Source organism: Nothoprocta perdicaria, unplaced genomic scaffold (assembly GCF_003342845.1).
Source record: "Nothoprocta perdicaria isolate Ctin4 unplaced genomic scaffold, notPer1 scaffold_0, whole genome shotgun sequence".
NCBI classification, from domain to species: domain Eukaryota; kingdom Metazoa; phylum Chordata; class Aves; order Tinamiformes; family Tinamidae; genus Nothoprocta; species Nothoprocta perdicaria.
Genome location: NW_020454092.1, coordinates 3,914,268 through 3,929,568, shown reverse-complemented (window position 1 = coordinate 3,929,568; position 15,301 = coordinate 3,914,268). Strand labels below are relative to the sequence as shown.

General features: G+C 39.0%; 1 protein-coding gene across 1 annotated transcript in view; it reads right to left on the bottom strand.

Moving 5' to 3' along the window:
- Nucleotides 1–15,301, bottom strand: part of DPP4 (dipeptidyl peptidase 4) — a 36,350-nt gene that overhangs the window by 4,698 nt on the left and 16,351 nt on the right. Inside the window, exons 11-23 of the mRNA XM_026038601.1 lie at nucleotides 14,724–14,859; nucleotides 14,526–14,570; nucleotides 11,966–12,070; nucleotides 11,784–11,851; nucleotides 11,537–11,590; nucleotides 10,832–10,956; nucleotides 9,415–9,462; nucleotides 8,853–8,951; nucleotides 6,840–6,909; nucleotides 5,984–6,178; nucleotides 5,228–5,282; nucleotides 3,874–3,973; nucleotides 2,269–2,333 (exon numbers count right to left, since the gene is read on the bottom strand). Of these exons, the coding sequence (XP_025894386.1) occupies nucleotides 2,269–2,333; nucleotides 3,874–3,973; nucleotides 5,228–5,282; nucleotides 5,984–6,178; nucleotides 6,840–6,909; nucleotides 8,853–8,951; nucleotides 9,415–9,462; nucleotides 10,832–10,956; nucleotides 11,537–11,590; nucleotides 11,784–11,851; nucleotides 11,966–12,070; nucleotides 14,526–14,570; nucleotides 14,724–14,859 (1,165 nt within the window). The remainder of the gene's footprint in view (nucleotides 1–2,268; nucleotides 2,334–3,873; nucleotides 3,974–5,227; nucleotides 5,283–5,983; nucleotides 6,179–6,839; nucleotides 6,910–8,852; nucleotides 8,952–9,414; nucleotides 9,463–10,831; nucleotides 10,957–11,536; nucleotides 11,591–11,783; nucleotides 11,852–11,965; nucleotides 12,071–14,525; nucleotides 14,571–14,723; nucleotides 14,860–15,301) is intronic.

Sequence of the window (15,301 nt, the reverse complement as noted above, 5' to 3'; positions counted from 1 at the left end):
AGATCATGCAACCTTCATGCTTTCTAGACAGCTTTATGCCAGCTACACTAGGAGAGGAAAATACACAGCGCAGCCTGCGAACTTGACAGCACAAAGTTAACAGTTCAAAAGGGCTTTAACAGCTTCAACTTGGAGAGCCTTTCAATACATATTGCATGAGCTTGCCAAATAACAACAGGGTTCAGTTCAGAAAGTAGCCCTCATTTTGCATGAGGGAAGGGTCTGATGGGAACTGTGACCTCAGGAAGAGGGATGGGAGCCAGGAGAGGGCCGGGCTGGGCTCAGCAAGGGGCTTCAGCAACAACAGAACCCTACCAGGTTTTCTTCCATCTCAAAAACAGCAGAGACGCTTCATAAGCTGCCCACCGTGAGCGGTGTCTCTGAAAAGCAAACTCCAAATAACGCATCCCTTAGGGCACATAGGAACAAATGAGGACTTCAGGAGTACTTTCCAACCTCTAGAAAAAGCAGGGAAGTTTGACAGTCTGATCTGTACCATTACCCCTCCTCCATCTAGCCACCATTCTCCCCAATTAGTCCTCAGAGTAACACATTCGAAACCTTTAGCTCTTTGGTACTGGCAGTTTCAACGTGGCCATTGCCAGCAATGGATACGATGCCAAGAAAAGCCGACTCCTGGCTTCAAAGGATTAAACAGTCCCCTGTTGCCATCTGTGCCGCGAAGCTGGTGAGTGACTTTGTGCACCCAGAGCGCTAACGTTCTCTCTGCGCCGCGCCAGGGACTCTATTTACTCTGCTACCTCGCAGACCTCCTACGGCTCCTGCGCCTTAAAGGAACAGGCTGGAGTGGAGGGAAGGGGTGGCTGGCGCTGGTGTCGGGCAGGCCCCCGCCACCAAGTCCCCTGCAATTACTGTCACCCACCTGAATTCTGACCATAGCTTCTGACGTAGCAGCGGACAAGACTTAAGTCACTCTAGTGATACCAAACCAGACCTTTCTGTCCATATATACCTGCATACTTGCTCTAAAACAACAACAAAAAACCCCAAACCATCCATTTAGCCAATACAACAACAACCTCCTCTTTCTTTCTCTCCATGACACTGATGTTTTAATGCATCAAGATACGATTCAGCCTAAGCTACCTTCTAACCGATTCACCAAGCCACATAACAAAACACAAGGAATGACCTGTTTCTTTTGGTCTCAGTGACGTCCTGATATTCTCTTCTCACTTTGTGAGGACCTGTAACTGGAGAAGAGAGGGGCAGCAAGTCCCTATCTCCCATCCAAGGTAGGCAACAACAGCTTTGGTCCCATGTTCCTCCATGAAACAGCCCAAACACAAAGGTTGCTTCAGACTGCTTAATGTCTTAAGGTTTTCTAGTAGCCTCTGAATTTCCACCACAATCACAAATTTAGCACAAAAAAAAAAAGATCTCAGCAGCTATGCCCTATTCCCAACTATTTCAAACTTCAAGATGCCCCTTAGGCAACAAAAGAGGGCCAGTACACAGGACAACAACACTACTCCTCTGGCAAAAAAAATCAAAAATCCACTATATTTGGTGGATAAAAAAACCACACACACACACACACACAAATCAAACAAACAAAAAAAACCAAAAACAACAACAACAACAAAAAAAACCCCAAACACTTTTTTGTCCCTCGCTGGGCAAACATTATTAATTTCAGGCCAAAGTTCAGAAATCCCATGTTGATAGAGCAAGGTCATAACTCCAGCTTCTTCGGTCTGATCCCAGTACGGATGGGCTTGCCTGCTCTTCACAGTTTCCTACTGTTTAGGAGATTTTACTTTCCCTGAATAAAGCTTGCAGCTTCAGCAAATTCACTTCATAAATTTTACTAAGAACTGGAGTACATTTGTTTTGATAGAAATGCTAAGACAAAGCATACTTTGCCCACTAGCATATTAAATGTTAAAACAAACTTGTTTCTTGGTGAATAAAAATAAAACATTTTTACAGCTTGTTTTACAGTCTGCAAAGTAGCCAAATGGAACTGAATACTACCAAAAAAATCCCACACCATACAGCAAGAAGTATCTGCTTCACTCAAAATCCAAAAGCATGAGAATAAAGTGTCTAAAAGCACAGTGCAGTGATTTTAACAGGAATGAAGAAACAAAGTTATTAAAATAATTTCTTCCTATGGGGAAGGAATCAATAGGAGAGTGGTCCAGGAAAGAAAGAAAGAAATAAACAACAACAGGAACAAAATCCTCCCCAAAACATACATTTTAAGAATTAAATTTAAATGAAATTAAGTGAATTATTTCTTACATTATAGTTTTTCAGGTTATCACTCTCTATAGGAAGGCCCATGTATCGTTCCGTGTATATTGAATCTGTAATAAAGTGAACAGAAGACACCACTTAATTTTCAGTATTTCTGTCTACCTGAAAATTTACATCTTGATACAAACAGTAAGAATGCATTACCATACTGCAAAATATAAAAAAAGAAATAAAAAAAAAAAAAATCACAGTTTTCTCACAATGAGGCTTGTAGGTAACCATCATTATTCAGAATATTTAATCTTGTTGTTGCCATGGACACCTGAATGCTGAATATTAATAAAGTACTTAGTGTCAATGTCACCTTATTGTTATTCTCTCAGTAATTCCATGAAAACTGCAGAAAATCTTGCAATAAATAACTAGTGTTTTTTAAACTACCAGAAAATGTATCTAACTGTGGAGTTAGGAGAGGATTAGGACTTATTTGAGCTCTGTTATTTCTAGTTAAAATTCAGTAGCTCAAATTTTCCACGGATTCCAGCATGCTATAGTATTGCTTCTGCAGATTTGCTGCCTATTAGAATCCATACAAACAAATATACCATCATCATTTTATAATGCCCATATGACCACCTATCAGTGCTGTCATACATTCAACACTACAGCACAGTGTATCTGCCCTCACTATTCTTCCTTAATCAAGTAAAAGTATAATTCCAGAGGTATTGATCTTCATTAAAAATAAATAAATAATCGACCATAATGCAACAGTCATGTCCAAACTATTAGGAAAACATCTCCCACAGCCTCAGCTGACTGACACTAATACCTGGCAGCAGGAGTTGATTACACAGCCTCAGTGCTAGATGCAGAATGAAAAACTATGCCTTATTTAGAAGATGATATCCAGGAAGTGCTTTTCTTTGGCCGCTCTAGGAAATCTAAACCAGAAAAGCTGAAATCATACCAGTATGTCATAGGTATTTATTTTTCAGTTGGGAGGAGGCCCCCATAACTGTATTTGTGGCCTCATGAATAACTTTATATGCTCTAATAGTGTTGAAGCATGAGTAGACTTGCCCGTTTGTTCAGAAGTTAGTTTTTAATCACACAGAGGTATTCTTGTGATAGAATTTAAAAAATCCAAATTTTAAATTCTAAAAGAAAAAAGTAAACTAAGGAATTCAAATCCCATTCTATCATCTTTGATTTGCAAATTGAACGGTAAATCTCACAGTTCATTCTTATAAGCCAAGAAACATTTTAAGGAAGCGATGACTAATAGCAATGAATTTCTGACATTCCCTGATGGTCTCAGCACCTCAGGATGCTTGGCAGCTTTGGAATGCAAATACGGACATTTGCATCACAATAATAGTACAACTATTACAATAATTTTGCATTCATTATAGGCTAAAGAGATTATCTGTAATTGTGCTTCTGACTTTTTAAAATGAGAAATAAGATTTAGGGAATTGGTTGAAATGCAATCTGAAATGCAATATCTACGAGTTCATCAAAACAGACTAAATGGCATTTACGTGGTATCTAGCAGCTAATCAAAGTTCTCCGCTCTGAATCAACACTTTGCAGCGTGTGCACTGCAAGACATATGGGGATCCTTGTGAGGAGGAAGCCATCACGTACCATAGTATTGCCAGCGTGACACGGGGGCAACTGCTATTCCGCACTTGAACACTCCGCTTCCCGAGCCAAGAACCATGGAGGTCACGTATCCCCCATAAGACTGAAAAGAAAACATTGCTGTTATTTTAGTCAGAAAGAAAAGGATGGGGCCCATCTGCTAAAACTGTTCACCAGACATTTACAGGCTTCGTGTTTTTCACATTAATGAAGCGCACGCTGAATTCGGGTCAGATCTCGCGCCGCCGGCGCAGCGGGGGCCACGGCACCAGCGCGCGCGGCAGCTGCGGCTCCGCCGAGCAAGGGGCGCGAGCTCCGCTGGCCGCGGCTCGGCTCCGCGCGACTGGGCTGGCGGGCACCGCGGGCAGCAGAAACTGCAGCAGGAGGCTGAAGTCCCCCCAGCCACTGCATCCCCTCCCGGTGCTGCCAGGGCCGGCCAGAGCTTGGCCCACCTTGCACCAGCTGCTGAGCTGCACCGCAGCGTGGGGAAGCGGCAGCTCTGCGGCTCACTTGCCAGCTCTCCTGCTGAGCGGCGGGAGCGAGACGGTGCCTGCAGAGAGAGGCCTCCGCAGCGGGACCGTGGCAGGATCTGTGCCCCAAAACCTGCCTGCCGCGCACACCAGCTTCACCTGGCATCACAGGATGCCTAAGCAATGTCAGTGGCTGCCCAAAGAACTGCCCTCGCCACCGTGTGGAGGGTTATTTTGGGAAACACGCCTGCTCAGTTTAAAAGACAGGAGCAATGTTTGGATGTTGTTCCTATCTTGAAATCAGACTGCAGACAGCTGGAGCTTGGTCCTCACTCAAAGCGGTCAAAGGTTTTATTCAACTCCTAAATCCACTGGATAATCCCAAAGTACACATGCTATTTTGCCAGTCTTAAATCCATGTATAAATACTTTGCCTAACCTGGCTTTAGGAAGGATCGCTGTCAGAGCTACTACAAAGAAAATTAAGGTGCTTAGTGAGCAGCTGATAATCAGAGAAGATGAAGAAATTGCTCTTGCCCATAGGTTCATTATACTAGTGAACATACAGTGAATTCATGAATGCCTATTTGAATTTTTTCTTTCATTAGATCATCTTGTATAGGAGAACCTGCCAGGACTCTTTTAAATTGTTTTAACTGCTTTAGTTCTGTATTTTGTTTCAAAAGCCCCTGAACACTTGCAGAAGAGCAGTCTCTGTGCATGCAGGACCTTGCTTGATGTGCTCCAGCTGTTCAGTTAGGGGTGTTTGCCCAGAGCCCAGGGGTGCGTCACATCAAATCCTCAGATACAGCACAAACGAGAAGGCAACACAACAACTAGCTGTTACAAGTCAATAATAAGCCAGCCAAACTACTTTGAGTACTTACCCAGCCCCAAATGGCTATCCTGTTCTTATCAACAAAGCTCATTTCAGAAAATTTTCTAAAAGCAAACAGAGTAATTAAATGCTTAATGGATTGCAGATATCTGCTCCTGTTTTCCATCATGTAGGCCTTTTTCTGTTGTATAAATAAGCATGTCCCAAGTCATCAGTGACTGCTTACGACAAAACGCAGTGTTTCATACACATCTTTAAAACAATTCAGAAACATACATGTGTATGAAGAAAACAAAACCTAAGGAAGTTCTGCCCAGGACCTCTATCCATATACCTGGCATTAGTATCATCTGTGGGAAATCAGTTAAGATTCCCCCTGACTCCACACCCTTAAGGAGATTAGTAATTAAATTTTGACAGCAAAGGACAGCCTGACACCTGTACATCTGATCAGGGTTTTACAAATATATTCTGAAACACCACTAGGGTACAAGTGCTAAGTTCAGTACAGATAAATAATTCTCTCACACATCTGAACCTTGCAAAAGAGTCTGGAGTAAAACTTTCATTCATAAATTGGTTGTGTCTCCTTAGGCCAATGTGCTTAAGCTATCACCCATATAGAATTAAGGCTACAGTAAATTTGTTACTAAAGCATTAATTCTTCTCTCTTTAGGCATAGAGACAATTATTGGCACATAAATGACACTGATGTATAATGGAGAATTTAGTTATATTTTTGCCAGTAATTTCATGATAACCATTCGAAACCTCCGCCTCTTTTGACCATTTCACAGCGCCTCACCTGGCTGCTGATATCTGATCTTCCACTTCATACGTTCCTAATCTTCGGTTTATTGCGTGCATGATTTTATCCCCTTGGTAGCCACTTCCTCTGCCGTCAAAGCTTGCCACGATGATCTGCTCTGTGCTCGCAAGGTAAGTCGCCCAGTTGATCCTGAAGGCATAATCCACTTTTTGACTACAGGGTCCGGCATACCTGCGTTAAAATGCATACCTGGGTGAACATAACTGTTTTGAAAATGCTACTTAACAAAGCAGGTCAGATTTTAGTTAGGAAAGTTATTACTTTCTGCTGTAATAAGCAGCTAGTATGTTTTTTAATGGCATTATCATTATGGCTGCACGACCAGCTTATAGAGTAAAACAAGCCTTAAAGTGAAATCTGCTCTGCAAGTTAGTACCCTGCAGGCGTAGGGCAATTACTGAGAGCCTCCACACCAGCACATCGTCCCTCATCTCACTTATAGTGGCCATGAAATTCCGTTACTGAATTGCAATCTCATTGCAATTTCAAACCCCAGTGAATTCTAAACCTGGAAAAAGAGATATGATAATGCTTACATCTGTATTTTTACATCAGATACATTCTGTACCTGCTTTACTGTCACAAGCAAAATACACTCTTATTAAGCATTACATCACCTTCTGGTACAGGAATCTATGCCAGATTGTGATATACCTTATTTTGTTGTTGTTGTTGTTGTTTTTTTGTTGTTGTTTTTTTAAATTCTCTCAAAATGACTTTAAGAAGTAATTAGAAAACATGCCAGTTCTACGTTTCCTGATGTTATTAGAAGCATTTGAAGTAGATGAAAGTGATTATTAACACAACATTGCCACGCAACTTGAAGACTTACACATCAAGAAGCAGAGGGTACTTCTTTGATGAATCAAAATGGGGAGGCACAATCATTTGATACCACAGGTCTAAAAGTGGAAAGAGCTTGACTTAGTTCCAGTGAAATAACTCAATATGCATTGCAATTCACATAAAACACATTTGAATATTTGGATCACGCCTAATAACTAAAAGGTTTTTTTTAAGTCTTCTATAGCAAAGCTAACAAAGTCTGAAACTGGGAAATCCAAAATAATAATGAAATCTGGTGACTCAACATGCTGTTCTGAAGCATTCTGCAACACAAGCTTGTATGGAAAACTTGGTTACAGTATAGATCTCTGTCAAGACTCTCATTGGCACTAGCTCAAAAAAAAAAAAGTAGGCAATTTTTCCCCCCATTTCTAAAGCTGAGCTCCAAATATCACACCCAGGTAGGCTGTGCATGAGTATTTGTAGAGTCTCCTAGAAACACATCCAAATATTTGTTATTTCTCAGACAAGAGTAATTCTTGTTCCTTCCATATTATTCTGTCTACCAAAATGGGCTGGCAGTCAACCAAACACTAACTGCAGACTACAGGTAAGTTCTGCAACCCAACCAGCTTGGTTGTTCACTCAAGAATTTTCCAAGAACAGATGCTGCACAGGAAGCACAGAACATCGCTGACAGTCTGTGCTGAAGTCATGGCTAGAATGCAAGTTTTACAGAACTTTGTTCAGCTATGAATATAAACCACGTTAAAATAAAACATGTGCTCCTCAGCACCAAACAATTATGATTCTAATATGAACACAAGTATTTTTCCTTTCCTGTCCCCGTCAACATCTGCGTACGATATAATTATAGGTATGGATTTCTTCTTTGATAAGCATATATGTGAATTTTCAGGAAGACTTATAGCTTGAATCAGGACAACATAAATGGATTTACTTCTGTTTGTGACATTAAAAATAGGTTCCCCTTACCCAAAAGCTTTTAACCCGAAGAGATGAAGTAGTAAGAACAAAGAGGAATAAAAAGATGAGTACACAACTGATAGCATGAAGAGCATCTTTAAACCTCCATCTTGCATGGAAGAATTCATCTTTAGCCCTAGTATAAATGTGACTAAAATAAAAGATAGAAAGAAAACACAAGGGTAAAGATAATCATTATATAAGATAAACAGTGTAAAGAGAGAGGCATCAAACAGAACAGATAATAGTGGCAGAAGGAATACAATGCAGTTTGATAAATATAATTTCATTAAGAATATTCATTCATTTTATGAAGATAAAGTCTCTCTAAGAGAAAGGCTAATATCAAAGATGGTAGTAAGAGCAGTTCAGACAGGTATCAGGCCTATGACTCCTGACTGCATCTACCTAAGGTACCTCAAGCTAGGAACACTTCAAGAAAGCTTTCAGACCCTGATGCAAAAAATGAGATAAGCAGCGTTAGCAAAGCTCTAAGCAGTTGATTTATTAATATTTTCCTCTAATTTACTATTCAGAGATATACTCGGTTGTTAAGCATGAACATACTTTTAAGAATTTGACTAATAGTAATATTTTCATATAGAAAATTATTAGTGGTCCTGTGGAAGAGAAACCCAATGATTTTGCACATAAAGTTTAGATCATAATTGTTTCTTTCTTCCACTATCTATGTCTAGGCAAAAAGGTAACTGTTCTTGTAAATTAAGATCTATTTGATGAGCTTTGTTCCTCCCTATTTTTCCCTGAATAGGGGGCAGTGAGGACCTCTTCTGTTTTACAAATAATTAACAAAGAAGCTAATGAAAACAGATCATCATGAAAAACACTAAGATATAAAACTATGGAAGAAGGGGAAATCTAATCTTAGATTGAATTTTTTTTTTTTTTTTTTTTGGCTTTCAGGGGGAAAAGAAAAAAAAATCCTGCCTCGCCTCTAAGTACTGAAGAACTTCAATAATTGCTACTACAGCATCCAACTTTTCTGTCACACTTTGTAACAGAAGACCTCAAAGCCCTTGGGAAAATGAGAAGAAAATGCCTTTAAACTTACCATATTCACCTATATTAATGGTGCCAAATATTTTTGAAGGCATTTGAATATCTTTCAATGAGTTGTCCAGTTCTGTGTTATTTTCCAAATATCTGATGACTGAAAAAGAGAGTCAATAGAAGTCATATATTAGAAACATTAACTTGGAATACTTTAATCTTTTACAATAGGAATCAGTTTAAAAATACACTTCCAGGCAACCCATACTGTACTCAGCTTTTCCTCATCTATTCAATGTTTATAGTATAGCTTAATAATTTTTAAACTTGTTTTCACATTTTCCAACTAAATGCAATTTCACAAAAGCTGAACAATTATCCAGCAAAGACATACATTACTCACTGTTTTCCAACACAAAGTAAAATAACGCTAAATAAAACATGAATAAGTGTACACAGCTACATAGCTTATATGTCTGGTTAACTAAAATAGAATATGTGATATTAAAGTTAGCCTTTAAAACTGACACGTTTTAACTACTAAGCAATGAGAACAAAATTAAATTAAGTCTACAGTGCAAGCTCTGGCTTGATACAAATGATATTTTAAGACAATCTCATACCATTATCATCGCTGCTTCTGTGCAAAGTAGACATGGGCAGTCCAGGGCCTGTTAATAAAGAAGAAAACATTCATGTTTGCATGCTGTCTCACTCTTGAAGAGTAATGGCAAGTGGGTGCTTTAAACAGCTTCAGAACTGATTTCACTCTGGTCTGCACATGTGGATTTTAAGTCAGTAGGGCTTCAGCTCACAGAATCACATATGATATTCAAACCTTCTTGCAGACAAGTTATTTCACTGGAAGGTACTGAGGAATTAAACTTCTGCTCTTTAACAAGGGCTACTAATCCACTGTGGGCCATGGTTTGCAAGTTGTAAGCCACCTTAGAGCAGTCACTGAGACATCAGCAGTCATCTTCAGTAGGCTGCTTTTACAATCTGATAGAATGATTCCTTCTCTGGTGTCTGTGTGTCTAGCCCACAGATCATATAAGACCATAGCATCTTCACAGAATCACAGAATGGTTAAGGTTGGAAGGGACCTCTAGAGAACATTTAGTCCAACCTCCCTGCTAAAGCAGGGACACCTAGAGCATCTTCAAAACAGTATTTATTTCAGGTGTAAGAGAAATACCAGAGAATGATACATTTTTACCTCCTCTGATTAGTTTAACCTTTGCTCTGTTTAGCACAAACTCTTAGAGGCCAAAAACTCATAATGCAATCCCAATGCTTCACTTTCAATTATGTTCCTTGGGTTCTTTGAATGATCCTGTTAAAATTTTATAGCCACACATGAAAAACTTCCCTTTATCTAGCTTACTGCTTGCCTTGCTCCCAGGAGATCCTTTAAATCCTTCTACAGATGACACAACTTCCCATGCACAGCATATTCCTTCAAATAGTACATTTACATGTAATGCTATATATATTTTATATTTATATAAGGGAACAGCATAGGAGAAAAACAAGTCTTCCTACATAACTTTACCAATGATTTCCAAGCTGCTACGTTTGGAACAGAAGCTTCTTTCCACTCTCTAGAGTAAGTACCTCATACCAGCTTGGTCACAGAACGATTGCAACAACAGCAGTACAGTTTGATGGATGAACTATTACTGTTCTTCCAACCTTCTCCCAGGTAGCAGTGGGCTACAACCTTTTTTTTAAAGCGCATTTTAAATGGCGTTTGATTACAAGACAAGCTCTTGAGGAGGTTCAGATCTGCAAAGGGGGACTGCTTTGTTGCACCTTTGAGGGCCATTCATCAGGAGGGCTATCATTTTTATCTCTTGTAAATTTTGTCAAGGTGATTTTTGTGTGTGTAGGTGTGTATTTTTCTGCTGTTGATGTATATATCCAAAGATATCAACACCTATCATTGCTACACAGTGCATATCAGGATCCTGATGAAGAGAACTTACCCAACTAAGCAGAAAGTCATGTTTATGTCAAATTGATTCAAGATATACTCACCATAACAGTTTAGCTGATAATACCGTGCATCTTTGCTGAAGGACACAGAATAATACTGGCATCTTTCTTTATTCAGATCACAGCTAACACATTTAGGTGAACTTGGACTGTTTTCCAAAAGCACTCTGCAAAGTGGAGGAGTTTCAGAAGTTGTTTTGGGGTTTTTTTTTTTTTTTTTTTTTTTTTTTTTTTTTTTTTTNTCAGAGCACGTAAGGATGGGGACAGTAAAGAGGACAGGGCCAGACTCTTCTCAGCAGTGCTCAGAGACAGAATGAGAAGCAAACACCAAAATACAGGAAATCTCATCTGAAAATAAGTGGGTTTTTTTTTTTGTTTTTTAAACTGTGCTGAACAAACATATGCTTTAAAAAATGGTCAAATGAAATAAGATAAAATTCAGGAGTAGAATTGATTTAAATAGCCATGAAAACAGTCTTTAAACTTTTGAATTCAATTAATACAGGAATCATCATTACTGTGAAAAAAAACAGTAGAGGTTTTGTTTTGGGAATTGCTTCTCACCCACTACTACTAAATGAATTCATAGAAAAATATTTCACTATTTTCACATCTCACACTCCTAAAGCATTTAAATTCCATATAAGATTCCATGCTAGACTTTGAACATCTTTTCCAGTATTACTTTCCAATACTTTCTATTTTGGTAACAAATACATTACTTGTATGGTATAACAAACATCTTACTTATAAAGGTTTCTTCCTCCTGGCCTTCCACCATTTTCATTGCTGATGTAATATCTATAAAAGCAAAACATATGCTTTACGTTAAGATATTTACAGTACATTAAACTATTTAAAAATCTTCTTACATGTTTATCTTGCATTATTATTTAATAATAAATGATACCCTTGCATCCTATTGCTTCTCTGTTTGCTTCGGTTTTTGCTACAAGTCCTCTCGATTGAAACAAATAACAATCACAACACTTACAAAAAATTACTGGTTACAGCTGCTATGCTTGTTACTTCCCATTTTCCTTCAGTAATAGGTATTGGAGCCTGGAAAAAGAAAAAAAAAAAGACAGGTTGAAAAGGGAAAAGTAGAAGGTGAAAGTTCATGCTGACTAGAAGAAATACAAGTCATCACTGACTGTCCTGCAACTTACTACTTACCTGTGAGCCATTTATGTAATGGATGTGCTTGTAAGCTTCTGCATTGCTGAAGACTTTGTAGTAGGTAGCATTGTCAGGTGCAAAGTACGGGACAGATGGCTGAAACTTGAACACAAGAGACCTGTCTATTAAAGCAAATAAGAAGAAACTCCAAACCAGAATGATTAATTTGGGTTTTAAAGCAGAACAGAAATTTCAATACTTCACCCAAGGCATCATTACACATACTGCAAAGTATTGTCTGGTGAAATAGCAGGTAGAATCTGTAGCCACTACAATATAAGTAATTGTAAATACTTCACTGCTCCTTAAACAGCAGATTTTCCTAAGTATTGGTATTCTGGTAATGATGCATGTCCTCTCCTCCTTCCCTTGAATTTGAGAGGCTACAGGTATTCATAGTTGCCTTTACTTTAGGAAACAGTATGTCTATCTAGTATGTATGTCTAGCTATTTTTTTTTTTTTCCCCTCCTCCTTCTCCTGAAAGAATACTTTGAGTTCTGAATTATTTCTACTTTGGCAGTGCAAATATTCCTCCCTTTTCCAATGAAAACAAACCGTGAGCAAAATTTGCTCACGAGAAGGTGATTCTGAAATGCCAGGGAATCCAAACTGGAATAGATTCATGAAGAAAGGACCTCATGAAGAAATTATCCATCTATCAATTGGGACTGATGGAAATGAACATATTCCTCCTACTGACCATCTTTTGCATATTTTCTTGTAGTCTAGAGAAAAATAGAAGAATAAAATTGATCCAAATGAGAGAGAAGTTACTTCTGTGATACATGCCCATCTGAGCAGAAGCAGAAAGCTCCTCACCTCCAGAATGCGATGACAAACTCAAGTCCCTATAGTCCACCTGCTCCTGATAACCACTGCTATATCACAGTTTTATATATATACACATTTTTTTTTTGCATAAAATGCGACAAATATTTTGCTAGCCTCTCCCCAATCACAATCTTGCTTCTTCTCCAAGTGCGACTTTCCTTTGACCCAGCTGCAGAGCTCTAACGTAGCTCATGACCTGGATGTTTTACGCAGAAACAAAGAGGATGCAAAGTCTTGGACAGTCTTAAAATCACTGCTACTTCCTCTCTATTTGGGGCTGAGGACTACACACGAACACACGCATACACACGTTTACATCTATAGCTTATATGTGAATATATATATAATTGCTTAGAGGCACATACACAAGCATTCCTGCTCATTCAAGTCTCATTTTATCTCTAAGCAGAGAAGAGCATCAAAAAAATAAAGATACTACTCCCTCCCTTCAACCTACACTATTTTCCAATCCCTTTTCAGATCCAAGGCTTATACACTGATTGCCTTTATCTCCCAACAGCTCCTAAGATGTGGGCTGTCTCTTTAAAAGAAACAAAAAAAACCCAACAACCTAGTTTAATGGCACAGACTCACATTGTGCCCTCTCATTTTGCACAACTGTTTACAAAGTCTGCAGCTTGATCATCACATTGTCTAATTGTGAAGCCTTTGCTGCAGAGAAGCAAAATGTGTCAGCGTTAAGGCCTTCCTTTCCATATCAAATTTGACAGCAGGTGGGTTGATCTCTCATCTTCATACTGCGGATGATTTCATCCCTGCTGTTGCCTCCCTCTTTGCATTTCTTTAAACTTTCATTTTTGACTTCAAAAGTGAATTAGTGACTAGAGCATAATCAGCGCGTGGAAAATGCGGGAGTGGAAAGTGTACTGTGTGTTCTCATCAAAAACTCTAAAACTCACTTCTCCCTCCAAGTCTGAACTTCTGAATCTCTGCTTTGCTTCCCCCAGATCTTCTGTGTAGTTCATTAGGTGCCTACTCCCTACCATGCACCACGGGACTGAAAGGCAGTTCGGAAAACATCATGCAGGGAACAGTGACTGGTTCAGCAGAAGTGTATAAACATTTCCACTTGGCCAGTTATATGCAGCTTGTCCCTAGTTCCTTCCAATGAATATTTTGGATGGGGGGAAAAAAACCTAAAAGCATAGAACCAGAAGAAGCCTTTTTTTTTTTTTTTCCTGGTAACCTGAACCGCTAAAACAGACATTTCTCCTCTGCACAACTCCTTCGATTTAGTTGAAAAGTTCTAGAATATATTTCTTAATACATTTCACCCCCCATCTTTCTGGTGGTGGCAGGAACATTGGGAAACAGTCAAATCAGCAGAGATGACAACTCCAGTAAAAAGTGCCTTGTGAATGCTGACTCCCCTGCTCTTCCCTGCTGCTACCACAGCAATAGGTTGGGGTTAAGAAGGGGCTGGGCAGGAGCTTGATGCTTTTGGCTACGTCAAGCTCAAGGTCGAGGAGGACATCCAACTCCAGCCTGTGCCCCACCGGCAGCCCAACGTGGGCCGTGCAGAGCCACAAAAGCTCAAAAAGCGCATGCCAGGATGGCCGTTGTGCAGCCCATTTGAGATCTTTTTTATATACTAAAAACATAATTAACAACAGGATCATGTCTGCACACAAGATCATTATGACAGGTAAGAAGCTCATATGAAACTGTCTCAACTACCACAGTGCTATTTAAGCGAATACTCACGGTGCCAATCCAGCCAGTTCTGCTTTCTTCCGTACGTTGTTTTTCCTGCAAAAGAAAAAACAAACAATCCCACAAGAATTATGCTTATTTTATATCAGTTTGTGTTTCTGCAAAGATAAATACAGAGAGGTACTAGATTAGTACCTTCCTAGCTTTATTTTTTCGGCTTTGTTATTCTGCCAGCCTTGTTTTTCTTACCATTGGACATGTCCAACTTGCAGTAGCTCTTGCAAAGTCACAGACTGCGAGGACTGAAAAATTCTGAATTCTTCTGAGCCACTGCAGACAGATCCTTTCATCTGTCACCCATGTTACAACACTCAAATAGTGATCCCTGAAAATAGCAAAAACTGTTAAGATATTTAAAATTCTCTCTATATTAATGTACTACGTAATTCAGGAATTCACTGAATGAACTCATTCAGCTTTTTACTTATTCCACAGACAAATATTGAAGAAAATCTAATTAGGTCTTTTTGCTTGTCAGTTGTTTTGCTGCTTGGTTATTTTCATTCATACAGTAAAGATTTAGATGGTTTGTGCATATCTGCTTCCAGAAAGGCTTCAATACTAACTGCTAGACTAGTCTCCTTTGATATATGATCCTCTTCTCTCTATGAAATTCGTAGCTTCTAAGCATTTTTTGAGGAATATACAGCTTTGGTCAGTTTAGTACATATTTCCATTAGTTAGAATGCATGGAGAAAGCCTACCAAAAGCAATATTACTATTTGAATTTTTACCTTTCTCTTCAGAATGCTAACTTATTGACAAGA